At 36.8% G+C, this 25806-nt stretch overlaps 9 protein-coding genes across 9 annotated transcripts; 7 read left to right on the forward strand and 2 right to left on the reverse strand. All coding sequences in view use genetic code 12, as the record gives it.

Annotated features, from left to right (window-relative positions):
* Window positions 1–1128: 1128 nt before the first annotated feature.
* DASC09_054300 (casein kinase I homolog) lies at window positions 1129–2562 on the reverse strand (the record flags this gene model as incomplete). The annotated part of the gene is made up of 1 exon (XM_064999029.1): window positions 1129–2562. The coding sequence occupies one exon, from the start codon at window positions 2560–2562 to the stop codon at window positions 1129–1131; it is 1434 nt and encodes a 477-aa protein (XP_064855101.1).
* A 675-nt stretch (window positions 2563–3237) lies between these two features.
* Window positions 3238–4200, forward strand: EAF3 (Eaf3p; the record flags this gene model as incomplete). The annotated part of the gene is made up of 1 exon (XM_064999030.1): window positions 3238–4200. One exon carries the CDS (start codon window positions 3238–3240, stop codon window positions 4198–4200), a length of 963 nt encoding a protein of 320 aa, XP_064855102.1.
* A 1224-nt stretch (window positions 4201–5424) lies between these two features.
* On the forward strand, window positions 5425–6453 carry DASC09_054320 (uncharacterized protein; the record flags this gene model as incomplete). The annotated part of the gene is made up of 1 exon (XM_064999031.1): window positions 5425–6453. The coding sequence occupies one exon, from the start codon at window positions 5425–5427 to the stop codon at window positions 6451–6453; it is 1029 nt and encodes a 342-aa protein (XP_064855103.1).
* Window positions 6454–11117: 4664 nt separating this feature from the next.
* Window positions 11118–12659, forward strand: DASC09_054330 (uncharacterized protein; the record flags this gene model as incomplete). Its single annotated transcript, XM_064999032.1, has 1 exon — window positions 11118–12659. The coding sequence occupies one exon, from the start codon at window positions 11118–11120 to the stop codon at window positions 12657–12659; it is 1542 nt and encodes a 513-aa protein (XP_064855104.1).
* Window positions 12660–13482: 823 nt separating this feature from the next.
* On the forward strand, window positions 13483–13806 carry DASC09_054340 (uncharacterized protein; the record flags this gene model as incomplete). The annotated part of the gene is made up of 2 exons (XM_064999033.1): window positions 13483–13503; window positions 13648–13806. The coding sequence occupies 2 exons, from the start codon at window positions 13483–13485 to the stop codon at window positions 13804–13806; spliced, it is 180 nt and encodes a 59-aa protein (XP_064855105.1).
* Window positions 13807–14033: 227 nt separating this feature from the next.
* On the forward strand, window positions 14034–14446 carry DASC09_054350 (uncharacterized protein; the record flags this gene model as incomplete). The annotated part of the gene is made up of 2 exons (XM_064999034.1): window positions 14034–14060; window positions 14249–14446. The coding sequence occupies 2 exons, from the start codon at window positions 14034–14036 to the stop codon at window positions 14444–14446; spliced, it is 225 nt and encodes a 74-aa protein (XP_064855106.1).
* A 2470-nt stretch (window positions 14447–16916) lies between these two features.
* On the forward strand, window positions 16917–19475 carry DASC09_054360 (uncharacterized protein; the record flags this gene model as incomplete). The annotated part of the gene is made up of 1 exon (XM_064999035.1): window positions 16917–19475. One exon carries the CDS (start codon window positions 16917–16919, stop codon window positions 19473–19475), a length of 2559 nt encoding a protein of 852 aa, XP_064855107.1.
* Window positions 19476–21479: 2004 nt separating this feature from the next.
* On the forward strand, window positions 21480–23003 carry DASC09_054370 (uncharacterized protein; the record flags this gene model as incomplete). Its single annotated transcript, XM_064999036.1, has 1 exon — window positions 21480–23003. One exon carries the CDS (start codon window positions 21480–21482, stop codon window positions 23001–23003), a length of 1524 nt encoding a protein of 507 aa, XP_064855108.1.
* A 323-nt stretch (window positions 23004–23326) lies between these two features.
* Window positions 23327–24931, reverse strand: DASC09_054380 (uncharacterized protein; the record flags this gene model as incomplete). The annotated part of the gene is made up of 1 exon (XM_064999037.1): window positions 23327–24931. One exon carries the CDS (start codon window positions 24929–24931, stop codon window positions 23327–23329), a length of 1605 nt encoding a protein of 534 aa, XP_064855109.1.
* Window positions 24932–25806: the final 875 nt, after the last annotated feature.

The following is a 25806-nucleotide window of genomic DNA, read 5'->3' on the forward strand; positions in this document are numbered from 1 at the left end:
ATTACTTTTGATGACACTTAAAGGCCTTATTTTGAACTTCTCGTTTGGTATTCTTTGAGCTTCTCGTTTAGTATTCTTTAGTTCAATTACTTGGATTCGATACCTTCAATCTTTTGACCTTAGCCTTTTGAGCTCCTGATTTTCTACTAACTGATGGTGTTGCACTCACTAGTAGACAGTTTACAAACCAACTTTAGCTTTCCTTTTATAAATATTGAACAACTTCAATTGTTCCTTACCTACTCATCATGCTTCTCTCAAAATGAAGACAGAAGTCATTACCGAGGACATAAGTGGTGAAAAGAGACTCATCAAGGACAACCTATTCAAAGAAAACTAAAATTTTGGATGTGGAAACCAAAGCTTTTCTTGTCAGACACAACTATTCCCCGGTTTTGTTATAGATTGTGCTGGAAATTACAATATCCTATTTATACTTGGTCATTAATATTTTGATATTTTTTGTTTTGTTGTTGCCACCTTTAGCGAATGTCTCGATATACTAGGTGATCTAACAAATGGTAATGTTCCTTTGTGAAAACTTAACAAAGTTTGACTACGTTTTGGTGGTTGATAAGTTGGGCGATAATATTTGGCCATAGTCAATTTAGAAATCGTCACAATCGCGTTGGATCTTGATCTTTGACAATCTAAAAATGGTCACAGTACTGTTGGATATCACAACCATAATTTCCAAGAAGATTTAAAAGATTAAAAATGACTCCAATTTCAAACAATACAAAGTAGTACCACAAACCCGAATATGAATATACCACACAGAAAAAAAAACCAGGATTTATTAAATAACATAGAAAGAAAAAAATGAAATAAAAAAAAAGATGTAGAAGAATGGGGAAACTGAAAGATAACGATTGAAATTTGAAAATGATAAAAGAAAAAAAAAAATTAGAACATGACAAAAAGTTTAAAGAGTGACAAAGGTTTGAAAACAAATGAACCAACAATTAGAAAAAAAAAAAATTAACAAGAGCAATGACAATGGTTGGTAGAGAAATAAAACAAAAAAAAAAAAGAAAAGTGAATTTCGTTAAAGCATTTGAAGAAGGAAGAATAAAAATAGTAATAAATAACATCAATCAATTAATTTTTTTTTTTTTTTTTTATTTTTCAACCACAGCAACACATCTTTTGGAAGAACGTCTTTTCACCAGAATTCACCGAATCAACATCTCCACGATCATTTACCGGTTGTAAGTTTTGTCTGATTTGGTGTTGACGGTTAGCATCTCCGCCATACCCTTGTGATGCTGGTTGTGGTGGATAGGTTTGTTGATTCATGGCGTAATTCTTCCCCGAAGGTCCCTTTTGTGGGTTATTATTGACCATCCCACTAGGGGTTCTTGCAGCAGCAACATGTTGTTGATATTGCTTCGAAGCAACGGGCTGTGATGATAACTGTTGTGGTTGTTGTTGGCCATTCATCACGCTAAGACGCGATTTCGAATTATTATTGTTGTTAGCACCCCCAGAGTATTGTTGTTGTTGTTGTTGTGGTTGTTGTTGCTGTTGTTGTTTAGTTGGTTGTTGGCTTTGACGATGGTGGTGTCTGTTGTTACGAGGGTTAGGATTGCCATAACCATGAAGGTTTGGCTTTTTGTTGATGGTGTAATCCCATCCTTTACCAGCATTAAGATCCATCCAATCGTAATGGCCATCTTCTTTCTCACCAATCTGGTCCATACCTTTATCCATCAAATGTCTAAGATAATCATAATCTGGAGTTTCGTCGAACCTCAAGTTTCTAACATAATTAAGATACTCGCCGAACGAATCAGGGAATCCGCGACACAAATCGCCGACGTTGGTGGTTTGCTTTTTTTCACCAATTTTTTCGTATTTCTGTTTATTAGTTGGCGCTTTCAACCCTTGCCATGGCAATGACCCTCGCAAGAAATACATAAACACATGGCCCAAACTTTCAAGATCGTCTCTTCTCGATTGTTCTCTGCCCAAATGGGTGTTTATACTCATGTATCTCGCAGTACCACTGAGCGATTTACGTTCTCTGTATGGGATATGTTGTTTTGTCTTTGGGTCACGGTAATATTTGGCCATCCCGAAATCGACAATATGGATGAGATTGGCTTCCTTAGTGTTTGGCAACCCAATCAAGAAATTATCCGGTTTGATGTCTCGATAAATCAAATTACGTTCATGAATCGATTGTACTCTGCTAATCATTTGTTTGGCCACCTGGATGGTAGTCTTGGTGGAGAACTTTCTCCCACACCATTCGAATAAATCTTCAAGTGATGGACCGAGTAAATCAATGACAAGGATATTATGGAGACCCTCTTGGCCAAAATGGTAGGCACTAGGCACCCCGGCACACCCATGGAGGATTCTGTAGGCCCGGTATTCGTCTCGAAGTTGGGGAGCTTCTGACTTTCTTGGCTCGAACTTGATGGCAACGTGTTGGTTGGTGAGCAAGTTGATACCTTCAAAAATGATCCCAAACGACCCTTCACCGATTTTCTTGCCGATTCTGTAGTGGAGTCCGACAACGTTGCCGTTGAGGCCTTGGTTTGATGATGATGACATGTTGTTTGTTTGGTTTATGAAAAACTTCTAATGATCAAGAAGTTAAAAAAATAAATAGTTAAATGAAAAGTTTTTAATTTTCTTCGATGAAAACACACGATGACACTTTTTTTTTTTTTTTTTAATCTCCTGATTGACGGGATGAGCTAAAGAAGGAAGAAAAAGACCAGCACAAAATCCAAAAATAGCTTGAATACTGTATTGGAGAAATTAGTGTCTGTGAATATTTCCTTTGGGAAACTGGACCCTGGTCAAAGTTTCTTGGATGGTTGACAAAAGTTTATACTTGGCGATAAGAAAGGTTTCTGATAACGGACACACCACACCCTTTATGAATATGTATGTGTGTATGTATATATCTTATCTATATTGAGCCTATGGAGAATACTCGGAGAGATGGATATACCAATAAATATCGATGATAACTGATAAAGAGAGGGTGGAAAAAAGACGGTACGCGTGATGGTCTGAGCGATAATAACAACAGATAAAAGGGGAAGATAATTCAATTGTTGTTGTCAAAATGAAGAAAAAAAAAACCTCGTCTGGAAAGAGAGGCGTTACCCGGTGGTCACCCTTCCTGCTGTGTTTTTTTCTTCTTCTTATTATTGTTATAGCATTAACATCTACGATGTTTACATTTATTATTATATCAATTATTGACAGGTAGTGATTATGTCTTTGGGCCCTAACGTCAAATGTCTTGCCTATCACGGCCCTCTTCTTTACGAGGCCAAGGTTCTCAAAGTATACTCGCCAAAGACCAAGAAAATTACCACCAAGGACGGCGAGAAACCGTTAGGCAACACCGTGATTCCTCAACAATTACAGAATGCAACCGGTTATTTCATCCATTACAAAGGGTGGAAGGCCAGTTGGGACGAGTGGGTCGGTGACGATAGGGTGTTGGAACTCAACCAGGAAAACGTCCAACTTCAAAAACATTTGAAAGATTCGGTATTGGCATCGACAAAAGCCGTGGCCAATAATAATGACAATGTTAAAGAAACTGGGAAACCTGATGGGAAATCAGATGAAACAGAACATAAAGGTGGACGGAGGAAACGAGGGTACGAAGAGATTGAAAAGCCTGAAGATTATCACAAGAAACCCGAAATCTATTTTGCAATGTCCGGGACCCTCAAGGCGTTACTTGTCAACGACTGGGAATATGTCACCAAGAACCACCAGTTGGTGCCATTACCTCGTACCCCATGCGTGGTACAGATCCTCAAGGATTTCAAGAATCATTATACCCAAACCAACAAGAAGAAGCTCACCAGTGTCGACAAGGATATCTTGGACGAGGTGTTAAGTGGACTAAGGCTTTATTTCGACAACGCGTTGGGGCATATTCTTCTATACCGGTTTGAAAGACAGCAATATAAGGAAATCATACACGATAAGCAGTACGAGGATAAGGACCCTAGTGAGATCTATGGGGCCGAGCACCTTCTTAGGCTTTTCAGTTGTCTTCCAGGACTCATTGCCCAGACCAGTATGGACCAGCAAAGTACGGGGATTCTAAAGAACCATTTGGAGGCGTTCATTGAGTATTTGGCTGATAATAAAGAAACGTTGTTTATTGAGAATTATGAGAATACCTCGCCGTCTTACGATGCGATGTCTCGTGCGTGAATGTATATTATTATTATTATATTATTATTAGTGTTGTTTGGTTTCATTATTTGTAAAATAGTATTTTATTATTTTAATGTGAATGATATTTTTTGTTCAATTTATTATGAAGTTTCCCGATGTAGAATATCTGGAATGGCTATTATGATCCCAATTGTTGGGTCTCTACTAAAAAAAATGAAAATCAATAAAATGGTTGGCTAAGAATCTGGAGAAAGTCAGTGATCAAGGTTGAGAGGAGGTTTTTGAATAGATTATTGCTCTATTCAGAGTGGATTGTTCTTGATTAACGTTGTCATTCTCTCCCTTGAGGTTTACATTCAGAGCTACGCTTCCAACTATTTAGTCCGGATTTTCCAATCCAGCACTACTATGCTAGCGCACTACCTTAAATCATGTCATTTATTTTTCCATGATTTTAGTGTTGTTCATATAGATTTCCCACTTGCCAATTGGGACGTATTATCGTAAATAGCAATTAGCAGATTAGCAACTGCTCTGGGATTTTATTCTTAATCAAACCATTCTTGTTCGGAAAAGAAGAATAATAACGGTGAGTGAGTGAATTAGTCGTACCAGGCTCGGTTCTGGCAATAATTGATCACCCATTATTGGTTATACGATATGACACAGATCTACACAGATTTCCATATTTGATGAATATGTTTGTAATTATAAATCTGTTTCCACGGCATTACTCATGCAGCAGTAGCAATTAGAATAAATCTAGATTTCATTCCTGAGTTATCAAGTATTTCGCAATGGCCAAAAGAAGACCGAGGGGGGATATAAGGATCGGCGATACTGGTTATAGAGAAAGGAAATACGGTAAGAAGCAATGAACTAGGGATGAGCTCTTTGACATGTCTAAAGAAAGAAGGCAAAAATTGAATTATACAACCAAATAATGATATTATTATAATATATTCAATATAATCTCCAATAATTCAATAGAGAAGACACAAAAAAAAAGGGTCGGAGTGTCGGTCGATAATGCACCAGTCATGCCGATAACAACATTAACACACAGTAGTATGCATAACATAACCTTCACCAGCATTTTTTTTTTTTTTTCCTTTGGTGATTTTTTTGTTGTTTATTCTTCTTGTGTTGTCACTGGATGGAAATTTCACCCATATAAATATCCTTGGCTCGCCTTTTTGTTCTTTTTCGTTTTTCCATTGGTGTCAATTTTGATATTATATCCACGATTAATTAACAACAATGTTGTTCCTCTCTGCTTTATCGTCCCTTCTTCTCTTGGCTGCCCCAGCTTTGGCCTACACTGGTTGTACCAACCTTGAATCCAGTTGTTTGACCGCCGGTACCGATTTCACCGTGTTTGATGACTACAATAAGGCCGACCAAATTAAGAAAGAGCTCTACAACTTCACCGAAGGCTGGGCTAACCTTGCCCACGAACCTCCTAACTGCATGGGCTATTTGCTTGCTTACCTCCATATTCCAGCCCAAGACTCTTACACTTTCACCCTTAGCTCGAGTTACAAAGGGGTGATGTACTTGGGAACCGAAAACGTCTATGAATGTGGTGCCAACTTCTCTGACCTTGACCCAATGGTCTCCAAATCCGGAGCTACTCCTCTTCTTGAATCCACCGGCAGCGTGGAAACTATCACCCTCGAATTATCCGAAGGTTATTACCCATTCCAATACTGGTTCTTGAACCCTCTGAACACCCTTTCCAACATCACCGGTCATATTGTTAACTCTGCCGGTAAGGACATGATCACTGGCGGGTTCTACATTCCAAGTAGTAAAGAAGAAACCTGTGAAGTCTCTTCATCATCTTCTTCTTCTTCTTCTTCTTCTGTTTCCTCTGCTTCGTCTACCACCACTCTTTCTTCTACCGCTTCCCCTACCACCTTGGTCATTTCTACCACCGGTTTCTCTAACTCCTCTGTTGTTCCTGGCGAAACTGTGTCTGGTTCATTGTTGGTTTCTGTCGTTACTGCTACTACCGACACCACCGAGTTAGTCACCATTACTTCTTGTGGTACTGAAACTTGTTACCCAGTTATCACCTCCACCGTGAAGGAAGTCGTCACCGAGTACACCACTTACTGCCCATTGACCGCTGCCACTTCTACTGTTTCCAACTCTTCTTCTTCATTTTCTTCTTCTACCGCTGCTTCCGTCAGCGTCCACACTGGTGGTGCCATTGCTAATAAGTCTATTGGTGCTGGTATGATTGCCGGTGTCATTGGTACTTTGGTGCTTATGTTCTCTCTTTAGAATTGGAATGTCTTTCTGATAATTATTATACCCAAATTTTTTTCTTTTGTATTCTATAGACTCTTTTTCTATTTCTGTTACGTTTCGATCCCTTTTTCATTAAAAGTTTTAAATATGTTTGATTTACTTATTTTTATTCTTAATCTCTAAGTCTATCTATCTATAATCAAATAAAGCACTGCATTGATTTTTTTTAAGTTATCTCTTCAGAAAATGTAGACAGCTATTGTTTTACTGGAGATACCCTGCTTCACTGGTTTCTTTTTCTTTGCTAGTGTAATGGCATTAATAGTGCTCTATATTTACATGTTACTCTTGGTAGTCTATCATATTTCTGCGACGCTCCATATTTCTGTGATGATTTTTCATGATGTCTCATTTTCCATAACTTGTCATAAACATCTCCTATTTGATACGACAATCTGCGAGCCCATAGCACTCTCAATGATCGACACTACATATTTCACATTGCACAATCACAGAAAAGGGACACTGGTATCCCCGATTGGATTATCCCAGAAACACCCCTCATATCTCCGTGGAGGAAAATGTACCCACATAACAGTCTATTGACATATAAAATAATAATAATATTATTATTATTATCCATTATTCAACTCATTTCAATTGATAGTTGCTATTATTTTTATAATAACAATAATTACTATTTTCTTTTAAGAGGTAGATATCCAGTTTATAGGTCTTTTTTCTTGTGGTGTGAAATGAAAAGAATCGCCAATATGGAGGGGAAAAAAAAAATCGCGCGTCGCTGCATCACAACTACCAAGAACCCCTAAGAGATAAGAAAGATTGCACTTATACAACTAATAAACGATAGTGTCGTCTACTGGGTTTTAAAACAGAGAAAGGAAGTGAACCGGTATTTCATGGTCATTTGTGGTGGGATTATGAGTGTGGCTTTGTAAGGGATTTGAAATTAACAGGTTTAAATAGAACAAAAATGTAGCACACACTATTACCAAAATTAATTCCCACCTGCGCTCCCCTATTTCTTTCAACCTGATCTTATTTGTGCAGTGAGGGATTACTTCCTGCTAAAGAAATAATCTTTCTCGGTAATTGATGTGTTTCTCAAGTATCCTACGGGGACCGATTAATAATAATTACTAATTAAAGATCCAGCCAGAAGTTTGCGATGATGCATAGTTGCATTAAGAGTGATTTAGCCTTCGTAAGTCCCCAGAAGAACGATATGGAGGCGTCCACTTCTACTATGAAATTATAGATAAGGATTAGCAAGACGGTATAGTGACAATTCCAATGAAGCGTTCCGTAAGAACTTTCACTTAAGTCTTAGGAAACAACATCAATATTCTAACATCTAGAAATTGCAAAAGAAGGATCTCATAATAAATCAATTTTCTTACCCCCATTATGTAAGGAAATATTCACATACCAGGCAGTCCAGTCTAAGGAGATCTATCCTCTTAAAAATTTAACCACCCTTTTACATAGGGATCTCATTTTCTTTTTTTTTTTACCTAAAGAGTGTACGGAGGAGTAAGGTTGATTTAGATCGGAAATGCTGAAACGCTTACGGGAAATGAGTTTGTGCAAATCATTATGGTCCTACTAAACCAATTGATGATACTGACTCTTTAAGTAATTCATATATTGATCGTTTCCATCCCCCTTGATGTATTCTTTAGGAAAATACCCTATCATCGGATGGAGATTTATTTAACACTAAATTATTAAAAGAGAATTGGGTGATTCCTAAGCTGATCCTTGAGAAGATTGCCAAAACGCTTCGCAAGAAGTGACCCGTTCAAGTCTTCAAGAACAAAACCAATAAGTAAGAGCAAAAGAGATACAAAAAGTATACCAAGGAATATGTTTTCAAAGAAATGCCATTCTGCATCACACATGGTGGCACCAACAAATGTGCAGAGCAAAGTATTCCTAGGAATTATCATAGTACATCCTTTCTTCCTTTGACCTACTGTGTGATTTTAGTAATTTTGTAGTTATTTACTTCCATGTATATTTATTTGATATTAGCTGATATACTAATGGGTTTGCTGAGAGCTATAAAAAAAAGTATTTCAAAGCCCACCCACCAGGAAGGTAATATTAACAGATACTCTTAAGTCATAGCAGTTTTAATTCTAGTTGCTGGGACAGGTAGTCAGACGTTGTCTATGGAAATTCAATGACTGAGTTAGAAAGGAAAACACAAATTTTGTAGAAGAAAAGATCCCACCAAATCTATAGATCTTTAAAACGATCTCGAAAGATTATCCAACTCCTTGAAGCCATTCCATCGATATCATCCGTGCTTATATATATATATATATATATTTCTATTTCTGGATAAAATATGACCCAATAACTCACAAGCACACACTAAATCTCATTAGGAACGATTGATGCATCCCCTACCATCGATATTCATGAAGATAAAATACAATTAGACTGTCGTACTCCTACAACCTCGAATTCATTTAAGACTAACGATTCGTCGATTTTGTAGCCATTTCTTTTGCAAAATATAATTTGTGCCGAGCAGTAATAAATCACTTCCGAAGTTCGTTATGTAACGGAATATAAAAGTATAAGAATATATATATCACAACTCAATCAGTCATTTGTCCATTGAACTAATTGAGATCTTGACCTGAAAGAGATAGCCAACGGGCATCCAGCCCACTGGCTATCTTGAGCAAAGACGCACCAGTATCCAAATGCAAAAACTATCTAGCCCAAAATATAAATGTTGAATGAATGAATTGTATATTAACAAGTCACAGAGGTTCTAAATAGCATATACCAGTGCGACGGTACCAAAAAAAAAATATAGCCGCTATTATATATAGAAATAGTTTAAACAAGTTGGTTTCGTGGTCTAGTTGGTTATGGCATCTGCTTAACACGCAGAACGTCCCCAGTTCGATCCTGGGCGAAATCAATTTTTTGCTTTTTTTGATGCTAAGGATGCTGAAAAGTGTAGAAAATGAACACATATATTGGAGCTACTAAATTGGTTTAAGTTGAACTCGGCACTCTGAATATTCAGTGCAATGTTTGTTAATTGCCGTACACGCTGGAATCTGGAGTCTTGTGCTAGTCTTGTTAGAAGGGACATGAAGAAAAACCATTGAATCATTAAGACCAAAGACAATTAATAATCAGGATGTATGTGTCGCAAAATATATTTATCGGAACATTTTCTTTGTTTTATTAATTTACAGACTTTAAAAGCATAACATAAAACGAACATAATAAAGAAGAGAAGTTTCTATCAAATTCTCTAATATACAAAGAATATCCTAGCTAAAGTCGTGTTAGTACAAGTGAAACATTTGTGGGATATCAGTCTCTCCACTTTATGTGTTTTAAGACAATAGTTTTCCAAGAGAGTTGAACATTTCAGACAGGTGCATCCCAAATATTACTACCGTCTGTTGTGGCCTCCATTTTTCCAAAGTATATCATATATTGATCAAAAAAAAAAACAAAAAAAAACAACAACATTGATCCAAATTTTGTTGTAAGTGGCTCTAGCTAAATACATAGAATTAAACTACCTTATCGCGTGCCACTTGATATCGTTCAAATGCTATTTACTTGCTATTTACTTGCAAAGTGTTTGGTTTTTCAAGAGCTCAAAATTTTTTTCTGGAAAAAACGGTTTTTGACCCACAAAAATGTAACAACGTTGCCATTGGTTTTTTTTTTTTTTTCGCATAAGGTGTACCTTCACATTCGACATCGTAGGTTGATGGTCAACATGAATTTTATAATCAATAGCGAGGTCTTCAGAAGATCTTTTCGGGACAGATACTATCAACTCCTTGTCATTAATGAGTATGCTTTATGATTCGATGTCCCTTTTTGGGCGTTTAGGACCCCCCTTTTTTTTTTTTGATCGGCTAAGCCAACCCCTCTCTCACAAAAAGTAGGGTTCAGAGGAAGCAGAAAGTGATTAACCACAGGTTTTTTGAGATAATAATTATAGCCTACTTCTCTGAGCTGCGCTCTTTTTGGTTTTCTCATAAATAATAAATGTCTCAATTTAGTAATAAAAAAAAACTAATTGTGTGTACTCTTTACTGTTGAGCCCCACCAAAAAGGGATTGTAACGCAGATCTAGGTTAGGCTTCTTCTGCAAACCATAAAATATAACATTGGTAATACGATAATACGGGACAGTCCAGATTTGCTTTTACACAGATGTGATAGCTAAAGGGAAAGAGAATTTAACGAAGTTAGAAATCCATAGCCGAAGTATGTTTCTGACTAACAGCCAGTAGATTGACTGAAGGCCTCACCTAAAGAATGTCTGCCCCGCAATAAGGCGTTATTCCTCGCATAAAAAACCGATTTCCTTCTGACTTGTGCCGGCATACTATACTAATGCTTTTTTTTTTTCTATTTTATAGTTTTCTCCAATTTATACTTCCAACTCTAATACTTTCAAGGTGATTTCTTTCCCTATTTGGCATAAAATGGGATACGAATGTAGAAGAAAAAAAAAACATCAAAATGAAAGAGAACCAAAACCTCTCAATCATTATTTATACCTTAAGCTTTCCTTATTTTTTCCTTATTTTTTCCTCTTATTAAATTTTAAATTGTTTCAGCATTAAAAAAATTTACTTTTTGTTACCTTTTTCTAATAAAGAAAAAAAATTATCGGCAAAATGATTTTCCTTGCTGTGAACTTATTCGTGTTGCTTTTCTCCCCAGTTCTCGCCAGTGTCACAGGATGCACTTTCAGCAATTCCTCCTGTCTTACTGCTGGCTCCAATATAACTAAATTTAATAATGGTGTTTTTGCAGCTTCTTATGAAGCAGCTTCTTATTCTGCCTTAGGCTCCTATTCCTCATGGGACCAGAATATCACTGTCGCCAGTGGCGAATCTTTGGTTATCAAAAGTTATCTCCTTGCCGAAACTTCTGGAACTTACACCTTTTTCCTTTATTCTGATCTAGCTATTGGTGGATGGGTTGGGGCGGAGACTGCATTTGCTTGTGGTGGTTTGACTCACCAAACTGTCGCTGCTTATGCGGATGCTGGTATTGGCGCCCCATTCTTTGATGCTTCCTCGGGATATGACACCTATACAGTTTCATTAACTCCTGGGTATTATCCTGTGATGGTCCAAGTGATCAATACTCTTCCACCTTCTGGAAAATTCAACTTCTCGATCACTGATCCTAGTGGGGAACTAATTCAGGATACCAATTTATACGCTCCTTCTGTTGATGATTCTGTTTGTTACGTTGCTCCTGTTTCTACTTCTTCTACATCAACTACTTCCACTTCCACTTCCACTTCCACTTCCACTTCTACAATTTCTACTTCTACAACTTCTACTTCTACAACTTCTACTTCTACTTCTACTTCTACTTCCACTACGAACTCAATTTCCACCGCCTCTAATTCAACTGTCTCCATCCCAACGAGCTCTAATTCATTGACTTTCATCTCATCGAACTCCACTTCCACCGCTAGTGCTACTGCTACTACCTCCAGTTCTTCCGCTTTTAATGGAACCACAGCAGGCTATAACGATACTGTCTCCACTACAGCCAACTCTTCTTTAACATATACTGCAAGTTCCAATACCACTTTATCAATGACTTCTAGTCCTTACAGTTCTATCAGTAGTAATTCTTTGAATCTTACTTCCTTGGTCACAGCTGTGACTGGTTCCTCAAACACTGCTACTCCTCTTTTCAGCAACTCTACGGCTACTAGCTCTGTCTCTTCTGGATCTGGTGCTTCAATAGTTACCTCCGTTGTGGTTACGGAAATTGACGCTACTGTTTTATACACCATAACCTCCTGCGGTACAAAGACTTGCTACCCAGTTGTCACTAGCTCTGTCCACAAAACTATCACTTCATACACTACCTACTGTCCATTGACTGCTTTGAAAAATTCAGTCTCTGGATCTGAATCTATTACCGCAGCTTCTGAAACTGAAGCCGCTGGCTCTAACTTGGGTTCTGAATCTTCCACCCTCGTTAACGGAAGCACTACTAAAACCAATGGATCAGGATCATCAACTCCAACCTTGGAATCCTCAGATGTGACTTCATCTGCTTCTATATTTGAGTCGCACTCCTCTAATTCCACTGCTCCTTCAGTCGGTGTCCAAGAAGCCAATGGTGCTCCTACCCTTTTGAAATCAGGTGCTTTGACTATGATTGGATTTTTGATTCCTTTTTTCCTTTAGTTTGAATCTTGCATTTTTTCTCTTTCTTTCTTGCTTTCAATTTTCAATTCTAGCTTTAATATTATCGTTTCTTCTTTACTCTCTTATTTTTTATTTTTTCTCTTCTCTTTATTGCATCTTATTTCTTCTTTGATTAAATTTTGGGGAGCTGTTTCCGCTTTTGATATTTATTCACACAATGTTCTTGATATTTTTTGGAAAAAGAAAAATTTCAGACCATATTTTAATTCTAAATCACCTTTAATACCACTAAAATATTACATTATGAACCATTAAAGTCTATATGTAAACAGGAATGAAGTCACTAGTAAAAATTATTAAATGATTGTAATCAAAAAAAAATAATGTCAGCTTCTGTGTAAACGAGAAAAATGGAGCTTCAACCATACAGAAGTGCATTTATTACGATTATGAGACGATCGACCATCAATAAAATTCATATATATCTTTCTCTTCTATTATATTTTTCTTGTCAATTATCAATCCTAAATGGTGTCTATCATATTTGACTGGAAACTTCATTTTTGAGTAAAAAAAAGAAAAAGGAGAAGAATGAGAATAAGAAAGAGAAATATTATCTTTACAAGCAGTGAGGATTCATTGAATCATATTTTTATTAAATATTTGCTCATTTCAAACAACCAAAATATTTATTTAAATTGAGATGAAGAAAAGATCCCACTAAACCTTTCAGTATCAAAAAGACATAAAAGATCATCCAACCCCTCGAAAACTACTCCATTATTTTACGGGTATATATTTCCTGATGGAACATTTAGTGCAATCTAGTCTTTTCTTAACTATCTCTAATTGAATATCAGAAATGTCAGCTGATCCTGGTACCGTATTTGTGATTGACGAGTTGATATAGTTGAAAATAACATCCAAACAAGAAGGAAAATCCATGACTCATAATTTCAAGACAAGCCGCCAAAGATTACTCTCTGTTTCTTGTCTTAGATTTAGTATATATCATAAATTTTGTAAGGCTAGTTTAGCAAGACATATAGCACGAGTTAAAAAAGACACACTAAATGACAAGGTTAAAAAAAATAGAATCAGAAAAGATTCAGTGGTCTCATCTTTCGAGAAATCGAAATTATTGGGTCCATCCGGAAAACATACACCAACCTTTTATGCCACATAAATTCGTCAGTCGATTAAAAAATAACGCCGACAACACAACACAATTATCGCTTTGTTTAAAGGTATGATCGCAATCATCATGAATATGTTGTTAAAATTCGCCGTGGCTGATCGTTGCCCTATCTTATGTTACACATTGAATGAAAAAACTACTGGCCATGGCCATTTGCAGATCAAAAAGCATTAATTTATGTATGAGGAACAGATAAAGTGGATATCAAAAACAGAATGCCAGATGGTTCAGCAGCTTTGCCCGTATAAGGTACATTTGATTCCAGTCATCTCAGACATCGAAGAGGAACAGTGAAGCCTTTCATACCGTTGATTAAGAGGACTAATGCTTTCCTTAGAAACCCAGAGAGGTACTCTCCTCCTCCGGATCAACAGGATTCTAGGGACGCTGCTAACAAAGCTTTTTTGACAGTAGACACACCTGATTTTAGGCAGAAAAAAAATATATCATAAAATCATTTCGATGGATCAATGCGTGTGATGTCCATAAATACCTTGATACTACTCCTGATTTTGATCATGATGCTGAGAGAGTTACTGAGGCAGATATTTTGCCTGAAGACCGCGAATACGAAGATACCGACAATAAAAATGAAGATACAAATCATACTGACAGCGATTGGGATTAGTGCGAGTCTATAAGACTGAAAAACTTGATGGCAATAACCAGCATATTTTTGGGATTATTTTGCTAGACGAAACAAGGTGACTGTGTGGTATAGTTCATAATACTCTCTGATTACTTATATTGTGCGACACTAAAACATCATTACTACACCAGCTTTCACTTAAACAGTGAAAGAAACTCTGGTAATATGGATTTGAAATGTAATTCAAATTGAACGATTCTATTTCAATGGCATTGTATACTTTATAATGATTTGTGATTTATTCCAATATTATACCAATATTATACCTGTAGACTTATACGCTATTTAATGGGCTAAAAAATTAACCGTTCATTCTCAGAAATTATATGGAGTGTACGTACACAGCACAAGCTCATGAGTAGAGGTGTTACACCTTCTGTTATTACCACATTCGAACATCGCATATTGGTGATGGCCTAAATGCAATGTGGCTCTTCATAAAAATGCATAATCTTTGAACCCTCCAATTAACTAACTTATTTATTGCAATATGAAGGAGATGACCGGTCCGCAGAGTATTTATATCTTCAGATAATTTTTTTTTATACGGGATCTTTGAACAGTGAAGCTTTTCAGATACCAGAGATATTTTACTGCCTCATAGATTTCAACATCACAATAATCTAATAGAGTTTATGAAATAAATCTCTGCTTAAATCTCTCAGTACTGAATGGGGGAAGGTAGCCCATGATGATTAAAAGTTCTCTCTTTTACTTATTTCTAATCGAAATCTGTTTTCTATGTTGCAAAAATGAGAAATACGAATACGAATTGGCATTTTAAGAACCATCTCCTATTAGAATAGCTCCCGAAAATCACTCTCCTTTATCACAATTCCCATTACCCAAGTTCATCATTTTTTTTTTTTTTTACATGGTCGTGCTTTTCTTTCGTATATCCTTCAGAACCAATCACCTATTCTGGGTTATCGGAGGTTAATTGCCCTCAGTATTAATTACAGCACTACTATAGAAACACGATGTTTTCTGTCAAAACATGATTGTGTGTACCATTTGCTCCTGAACCCCACCAAAAAGGGATTCTGATGGGCATACCGCTGATCCTAATTTAGGGTTTTTTTTTTTTTTATCTTTTTTGCATACAAAAAACTGTAATTTGGGTGATGTTTACTTCTATGAATAAGTAATTACAGTACAGTCTAGATTGGCTTCTATACAAAAGTGATAATTAAAAGGGAAATAGTACAATAAGTACAGAAATCCGTTGCCAAAAGTATGTTTATCGCTAATAATCAGTTGACATTGCCTTAACAATAAGCCTCATCTAAACAATGCCAGCCCCACAATAAGCCGTTATTCTTTGCATACAACAACCGATTTCTTTTTGACTTACTATAGTTTAGAAAAAAAGTATTATCATGATTTTTTTTATTTGTATCAAGCCCCGGAAATATTCAAAAATATAATTCATACAGCCCGGTTCTTTTCATGCTACCGCAACGGAAAGCACAATATAGAGTCCACCCATGAATACTTGTCTCTTTCCAGTGACAACCACAGCTCCAGAGGCAAAGAGCCGCAGAGTGTTTATCACTTCATCAGAAACAAAAACTTGGCTGACATAACAATCATCAAATTGCAAATAAGAAAATCCTGCAATGTTGATGGTGACAAACCACTTCTCCATAAAGAAACTTGATTTCTTTTGAAAGCGTCTTGTCTTTATTCAAAATTTGTTTTCAAGAGAGCCTTTGATTGATTTCCAGAAACCAGATTATTTTCCTGATCATCTACATATGTTTCCAAGATTATCATGACCTCATCATCACTGACTACTACTTAAACCACGAAGTTGGTAGCTCACAGCTTGCTTTAAAATACTGTTTGACAGAGGGTCACTCTGTCTTGCATAAACCAAAGGGGTATTACACCGCCAGGTGGTGATGAGCCTATGAGAGAGACAAGTGACTTCTATAGTGGTATCCCATCTAAATGGTGTTAAAGTAATAAATTGAGTTGTTGGTAAGCCCAATGAAATGATCTCTTTTGGGTAAGTTTATGGGCATTTATCTATCTGCAGTAAGAGTTTCACTTTTGGTTAGTATGAATGGTTTCCGCTGCGGTAGCACTGAAAAAGAGCCGGGGGTCGGTATAAATTATAAATTATCTTTTCCACTAATATTTCCCGTGGTAGGCACGAATACTGTACAGTTTTTTCTAATTTATATACAGAGAAAAGTTCCAACTTTAATAATTCCAAGCTAATTTTTTTCCTATTAAATACAAATTGAGATCAGAATTTAGAAGAATGAACACGAAAATAAAAGGGAAACGAAAAATTCTTAAATATTGCACCTTAAGCTCTCCTTTTTTTCTTGTTAAATCTTAAATTCTGTTAACCGTAGAAAATTCACTACTTTCTTTCCCTTTCATAAGAACAGGTTATTTCTTCACATTTTTAAAATAAAGAAGAAAAATTGTTGAGAAAATGATCCTCACTGCTGTGACGTTATTTGCGTTACTCCTTTCCCCAGTTTTTGCCATTACAAGCTGTGCATTCAGCGATTCCTCCTGTCTTAGTACTGGTTCCAATATCACTGACTTTACTTCCAGTGACCTGAAAACTTATCATGAAGCAGCCTCTTATTCTGCATTGGGTTCCTATTCATCATGGGGTGATTATATCACTATTCAAAGTGGAGAATCATTGTTTATCAAAAGCTATCTCCTTGTTAAAGCGTCTGGAACTCATACCTTTTATCTTTATTCTGACGTAGCTATCGGTGGATGGGTTGGGGCGGAGAATGCTTTTGCTTGTGGTCACTTGACTCACCAGGCCGTTACTGCTGGTGCAGCTGCCGGTATTGGCACACCATTCTTTGATGCAGCTTCAGGATTTTACACTTATACAATTTCACTAACTCCAGGATACTATCCTATGATAGTTCAAGTTAGTGATAATCTTCCACCTCCAGGTACATTTACTTTCACAATAACTGATCCTAATGGTGAAAAAATCCAGGACACCAATTTATACGCTCCTTCTGTTGATGATTCTGTTTGTTACGTTGCTCCTGTTTCTACTTCTTCTACATCAACTACTTCCACTTCCACTTCCACTTCTACAACTTCTACACCAACTACTTCTACATCAACTACTTCTACATCAACTACTTCCACTTCAACCTTTACTTCTACCACTTCCACTACTAGCCCAATTTCTATCCCTTCTAATGCAACAACATTCACTCCAACTACTTCTATTTCAACTACCCCCATCTTCAGCACTTTTAATTCCACTACTTCCAATTCAAATTTATCTTCTTCGATGACTTCAACTTTAAATCTTTCAGCCTCTACCACTCTTAGTTCAATAAATTCTACAACTTCTAGTTCAATTAATTCTACCACGGCCGTTTCTTCTAACACCTCAACTGTCACCGTAACTTCAACTGCATCAAATGAAATCACTTCCTTTATCAACACCGTACCTGTTACTGGTACTCTCCCAACAGACGTCGAAAATGGCAACACCTCTTCTTTATTTAATTCTACTAATATTATTCCTGTCACTTCTACTATGATAAATCCGATCTCGACTTCTTCCATCTATTTGACTTCTAATTCAAATGTTTTCAATTCAACCACTTCTGACTTAATGAATTCCACATCAACTACCTATAACTTTTCCAACTCCACTTTACCTAATACTAGCTCTAATTTAACAACTTCTACCTCAAAAACAACTGCTTCCACTACTAATATAGCATCCACCACTTCCACTACTAACATAGCATCTACCACTTCCACTACAGTGATCTCTATTTCAAATACCTTCATGTCATCTAACTCCACTCCAATAACACTCGCTCCCGTTACGAATACTACAACTATCACTTTCAACTCTTCTTCTTTAATGGAAACTAATGCGGTCTATAATGGTACTGCCTCCACTGAAATTACTTTGCCAACAAGTATTGTCAACTTCAACAACTCTTCATTAACTACTTCTACTTCTACCTTCAAAATTTCCAGTGCAGTGACATTTAGCTCAACTAATTACATTATAACGACTTTAAATTTTAGTGCTTCTACTTCGAGAAGTTTTAGCTCATCTGTTACAGTCTCCAACTCTTCCAGCTCACACAATGCCACTTCTACCTTTAATATTCCTAGTATTACTACTTCCGCCATCACCTCCATCGATTATTCCACTTCTATCGGAACGAAAAATACATTTGAAGGAAACCTCTCCTCTTTGGATATTCTTCCAACTACTGATGATGTATCTTTTCAAATTACAAGTATCAAGACCTCTTTTTCAATCTTGAATGCTTCTTCAACCATGAGCTCAGACTCTTTGAATTTTGCTTCTTTGTCCACTACTACAACGGGGTTTCTAAATACTGTTGCTCCTTTTTTCAGAAACTCTACCACTACTAGCTCTGGTTCTTCTGGAGCTGATGCTTCAATGGTTACCTCCATTGTAGTTACGGAAATTGACGCTACTGTTTTGCACACCATAACCTCCTGCGGTACAAAGACTTGCTACCCAATTGTCACTAGCTCTGTCTACAAAACTATCACTTCATATACTACTTACTGTCCATTGACTGCTTTGAAAAGCTCAGTCTCTGGATCTGCCACTGGTTCGGAATATCAGTTTGGTACAAAAGCTTCTGATATCCAAACAAAAAGTTCAAAATTATCTGCAGCTATCTCTGGTTTTGAGTCCTCAACTTGTGTCAGTGCATCCATCAGCTCTGAATCATCAATTACAGCTGCTGGATCCTCAAGTGAAGGCCCATCGGTAACTACTGTCAAGTCATATTCCCTTAGCTTCACTGGAGATTATGCATATTCAGGCTCTTCCATTAACCCTGCCGGCTCTTACTCTACATCTACAGTTGAGGAATCTCAACCAAATGGTACTTTCTCTCCATCATTTGATATTAAGCAAGCTAATAGTGCAACCACTCTTTTTGAATCAAGTATTTTGGCTATGATTTTCGTTGGACATTTAGTTTTTTTTTTCATTCCAGTTTGAATTTGAATTTTTTTTAGTTTGTTCTTATGTTCCTTACTTTTTTTTCTGCCCTCTATCGCAGCTTTCTTATTTCCTTTTTTCTTCTGCGATTAAATTTTCAGGCGCCGTTTCGGCTTTTAGTATTTACTCATTCAACATTAAGAAATTTAAGTGCACTCTCCAAGTGAGTTGATATGGGTTTACTTGACTACAGGATTACAGATTTTTTTTATCTGTGTTTCATAAGTGAATATAATCGGCCAAAATATTGCAACGGACTGTGGAAAATGAAACTATTAAAAATCTAACAAGGAAAATTTCAGTCAAGCCCCCGCAGAGATCACTCTATGTTCTGCTTTGTTTTTTGGTTTACATTAATATGTATGGGAATGTGTAATATAACTTGGTTCTCATTTAATATATGTGAGATGTTATTTTAGAATTCATACGTTCGTAGTTGTATGAATAAAATAAAATGTTGATTGAAGAAGTAAATATACCGCAAAGTTATTGCATAATGATCTAAAATTAAAATTGTCAATTTGTCCATAGTACAGACCTCTCAACATGGTCATAGCGATAGGCACTCATACCGGACTTTAACTTTTCAAAATGTAGGAAATAAAAATAATTGATGATAAAAAGGGAATAGCAAACCCTTTTTTTTATATTTATATATTAAGTTACCATGGATAGAGCTTCAATATATAAAATATATTATATATAAAGACATAAGCCTTGATTATCTAGCTTTTGCTCAAATTTTTTTGTCAAGTATCCAGAGCCCAACTATCAGAAAAAGGGTAAAAAGTCAGGACAAATTCCCAAAGATGAGTGCTAAAAAGCAAAATAAATCTCATTGATTATCATATGATCATCAAACGGTACTTGCTTTCTCTGATATTGATCTGATCATGCTAACATAAACTTTCAATTATATCACAGCTGATGATCTTTCCAAGAGCTTTAGGTTATGTTTTGGTAATAGTGCATGAGGTAACAAGCTTATAAATTCTAATACAAACTGGAACAATTTACTAAATGAGTTGAATAAACATGATGAATCTGAAAATCTTTCCATGGTTTCAATTGCTGTTCAAGTAAAGTGCGCTCTGCTGTTGTAAGTTCGAGATCTTACAATCAAGGGGTCTGCAGGTCTTATACTAGGAACCATATCATTAGATCTCTACTAATAAATATTATAGTTGTTGCTATCAAGATTATATTTATAGCCATTATTGGTTTAAGGTTGCTAGGTGACGTGCTGTTTGTCCTTACTACTGTCCTGATATTTAACTTTATTATCTAAAATGTTTGTTATTATACGTGAGTGCGTTTGTTTCGTCTTTATATATATTGAAGTACTTTGCAGACCTGTAGAATTCTAACATAGTTGTGTCTGTGATTCTTTGAGACTGAAGATTGCAAGTTGTGGTCTATAGGAAATCTTTATGTTGGCGTCCCAAAAGAGAATTCAAATGTGCAGTTTTCATATAACGGCGTGCTTGCGCGCCGCGTGGAGATTTCCTGCTTAGGGGCTGCTGCAATGACTGTTTGGGCCTCAAACAAAAAAAAAAAAAGGTTCCTTTAGAATGTTCCACAGTATAAATTAGCTAAAAGGTGATCTAGAATGAACCTTTTGGAGAAAGAGAGCCATGCGAGAATACATTATAAATTTTTGTTTTTTAATATGTTTCTATTAAATAACCCAGTGAGGGATAATACACATCATATGGCACATAATAAAGCGTTTCCCTTCGTAGTAACAATTTAGAGTTTCTTCTGGAAAGCGTAATAAGAATGGTTCAGATGGTTCTAAAAATTTTCTAAATTAGACACTTTACGATGCATCCAATCTTATTCCTCTCAAAAAGAATTTTAGCATCACTGAACAACATGGAGAAATATTGGAGAACATACCATTATTAATATCTGGCAATATCCTTGGCATTTTTGGTTGGGACATTGTTCTAGAAACTCAATTGAAATATTTCATTATTGGAATATAAGAGGCTTATTACTGCAATGCTTTTCTCTCTTATCACTTTCGCTCTATTGCCTCTTTCACCTGTTTTAGCTACCACAGGATGCACTTTTGGCAATCCCTCCTGTCTTAGCCCTGGTGCTAATGTCACCATATTCTCTGGCAGTGGCGAGCCTACAATATATCACGCAACTTCTGCTTCTGCTTTTGGTTATTCCTCTTGGGGTGAAACTATCAATTTACAACCCAATGAAGTCTTTATTTTAAAAAGTTATATTTACCTCCAGTCATTCGAATATTATACCATTCATATTTTTTCACAAACTGGGCTTGCGGGGTGGATTGGTGCCGAAGCTGCTTTCGCTTGTGGTGATTTGACTCACAAAGCAATTACGGCTAGCTCCCCTGGGCTTGGACAACCATTTTATTCCAACTCTCACATTGCGGGGACTTGGGAAGTGTTTGGGTTAGATTCTGGATATTATCCAATTACTCTACAGTTCAAGAACTCCAATCCGTATGCTTCTTCATTTCAATTTGGATTCTTCGACGCAGGTAATAATAATATCATTGACTCAGTTTTGTATGCTCCTCCTGTGGATGATTCTCTCTGTTATGGTCTCCCTGCTCCTATTACTTCCACCACCTCTACTACTCCCATCACTTCCACCACCTCCACCACATCTACCATAACCGGTTCCACCACTTCTGTCACTATTTCCACTACTTCCACTACTTTTAATACTTCTATTACCTCTACTACTTCTACTACTTCTAGCATTTCCATCTCCAGCAATATTTCTTCTACTATTTCTAACACTTCTGATACTTCTTCAACTTCCATTGCTACCACAAGTTCTTTCATTAATACTAATACTAATACCGCTATTCTTAGTTCCACTACTTTATCCAATGGTACCATGTCGGTCTCAGATACACTCTTGGGAGCTAATACCAGCAACAACAACGCTTCCTCTGTTGCAATTCCAAGATCAAATATCACGGTGTCTTCTACCTCTTCTTCAATTACTTCCTCCTCGTTAACCTATACTACAGCATCGAAAAATTCTACTCTTCCTCTTCTCAGTGACTCTACCGCCACTACTGCTAGTGATAGTGGTTCTATTTCTGGTTCTGCTAACTCTGGTGCTTCAATGGTTACCTCCGTTGTAGTTACGGAAATTGACGCTACTGTTTTTCACACCATAACCTCCTGTGGTACCAAGACTTGTTACCCAGTTGTCACTAGCTTTGTCTACAAAACTATCACTTCATACACTACTTACTGTCCATTAACCGCTTTGAAGAATTCAGTCTCTGGATCTGAATCTATTACCTCAGCTTCTGAAACTGGAAGCACTAAAACCGATAGATCAGGATCGCCAACCCTAACTTTAGAATCTTCAGATATGACTTCATCTACTGCTCTATTTGAAACATACTCCTCTAATTCCACTGCTTCCTCAGTCGGTGTCCTAGAAGCCAATGGTGCTGTCGCCCTTTTGAAATCGGGTGTTTTGGCTATGATTTCCACCGGATTGTTAGTTTCATTGTTTTTTAAATGAAATCCAATTCCTTATACCGGATCCGAATTTTCCATCCCATGCTTTCTCACTATATGTTTCGATATCTTTTTGCTCTTCTCAAATTCCTATTTTTTTATCTCGAACACCTTTCTTATGTGGGCCTTGTAATCCCTCAAAACCTAGCTGGTTGTTACATAGCTGTGGAATTCAGCCTCTGTAGAGCCAATAGTTTACACTTTCTGCCTGGTTTATTAACTAAAACTTTGAAGGCTCTCATAGGTATCTACATTTTTTGGTCAATAATTTAGATAGCGGTTCATAAATTAGAGTTTTACTTATAAGTAATATAATTCCTATAGAAATCATATTAAAAATTCATTCTGCGAACAAGCCCCATAAAGCAATATCTCTCTCGCTCTTGATGATTCTTGTATATAACTTCCCTTCATTGGAGTTTTTTCAGTGATGGCACATTTCAATGCACTACCATGGTTCATCGTATCAATTACATCAGGAGTTGTGATTCTAGTGACAGAATGGCTACTATTAACCCCTTTGAAAGTCTCCTTACTAAAACAGTCTGCAACATTTGATGATTGAATGCTGTTACTGTCAGAAGTGATTTTAGTACTGTCAATATGGCCATCACTACTAACGATATTGGATTCCCCCAAATTGGAAATTTGGTTTTTGGAAACCAACTCAAGCTCACTATTTTTGCCAAAGGTCAAATTGTATTTCGCAACCATCAAAAGAATGTTTGCCTTGGCAACCTCACTGTAGTCATTTACAGTGTAGTTTATGCGTGTGGCTCTCCATAAATTTTCTGAGAACTTCAAAAACCTTTCAACGTTTTCAGATTTGGCAGGTCTCTGGAAGGCATCTTTCATTGATTGGCTAATATTAGATGGGATAATTTCTGCTTGGCCGGAATTCCCACATATTTTTTTATCTCCCAATGGGATATCCTTTCGCAACATATTAGATGATATCACTTCTTCTAAACCATTGGCTGCCTCACTTTTGCTGAGAACTTTGCCTATTTTTCTTGATAACTTATCGCTTAGCGGCATAAAGTGCCTATTGTCTCCTAAAAACACCTTCCCTATTTCTCCTTCTAACGAATTCTTGGATGTCAATTCTGGAGCTTGCGTTTCAATTTCAAAGCTCTCAATTTTGTTCATTCTCTTTCTGGTCTCGGCAATCATTTTTTCTTTTTCTAGTTTCTCCTCTGTCAACTTCTTTTTATTATATTGTTTGAAAAAATTAATAACTTTCTTTTCGTGGGCTCTTTCCTGGCTCACTTTTCTCATAAAATCTTCATTTTTTTCACCCACATCCAAATTGGATACTTCATCCCCTTTCCATTTCACTCTACTATCCCTATGGGTAGCAGCAAATTTGTGTTCTTGTTCCCAAGCTATGACCGTAGTCATGTTGAGTTGCAGACTATCAGCTTGAGATTCTCTGATGAGCCTGCGGCAATATTGCTCCGTGTGAGTACGGAGTCTGGAAACTTCTTCTTCGAGGTTTGGGTTAGCAAGTTGAGTCAAGGCAGACTTGAGCGGTACTGAATCCTCTAGTGTGGTCTCATCTATGCAAAGGTTTGACGAAAATGCTAAAGGACAAAAAGGTTCAGAAAGAGGGTCCTCAATTGCTGGCGCAAGATTTGGCTTTTCAAGTGCCTGTGGACCGGTGAATGTAGGCAAATCAACCGTCAATGGATATGGCTCGAGTGAAGAAGACCCAAGAAGCAAAGCTGGTAATAATTCAAATGGCGAGGATGAGCTTATTTTGGGTTGACAAGTTGGTTCTTGAAATGCGATGCGAGCAATATCGGCTTTATCTGAATCATTATCTGGTTTATCTGGTTTATCTGAAGTATTATCTGGTTTACTTGTAGAATCCACTCCCTTAAAAAAACTCAAGGCTGTTGATTTCATGGTTCCGAAGAATGATTGTGCCATTAGTGTAGACTTTTATGTTAGTTTATTATTGTCCATGGCCTTTGTGTAATCACACCAAAGCGAAGCTCATATTGTCTTGGGTTTGAGTGTGAACCACAGGAAAGAAAACAAATATTTGAGTCAAGTTTAGGTAGAAGTAGCCTACCAATGACAAATGGTTCCAATAGATGTAAAAGTTTAATAAATGTGAAAGTTCAATATATGAACATGGCACTTTTGGTGTGGATGTTGGATGTTGGATGTAATTTTTTTGAGTAATGCACATGCAAAAGCTCCCAAAATTTCAGGGTTTCTTTTCTGATCCTCTTTTTAGATACATATCTGGATCGTTATTTGATTTTGTGTAACGAACCACACAGACAAGCAGGTGCTTATATAGCTGTATGATGAGGGGCCTACAGTTGTAAACAAAAAGAAAAGAAAAAGAAAAACCTCACACAGCACATTAATCACAAACAAACAGAGACCAATAGACATATCAAACAACCATGGTTATTGGAATAGCGACAAGATTTTGTTTTCTGCAGATGAGCAAACAGGTATAAGCTCTTCAAGAATGTGGGAGTCAATAAGTTCAGTCAAATACTGGCTGGGATCATATCAAATCATAGCTGTGGTGGTTTCCCATCTCAATATGACATCATTAGGGGATGATGGTAAATGTCATTGGGCATAGAAAGCTTTGGCAACTAAAAAGGCAACAGAAACAATCTTCATCCCGGGAAAAGTCTTAGGAAGTGCTCTGTAATCCTGTGAGAATGAAACATTGGCCATAATCGTCTCTTTGTTACACAGATGTATTGTCGATAGCCGTTACCCTCCCGGGTAAAAATAATTTATGTGATCACTTAGGTTGGGAGATGATAGTAAATTAT

The sequence above is a fragment of the Saccharomycopsis crataegensis genome (assembly GCF_037102585.1).
Source record: "Saccharomycopsis crataegensis DNA, jcf7180000000087, whole genome shotgun sequence".
Lineage (NCBI taxonomy): Eukaryota > Fungi > Ascomycota > Saccharomycetes > Ascoideales > Saccharomycopsidaceae > Saccharomycopsis > Saccharomycopsis crataegensis.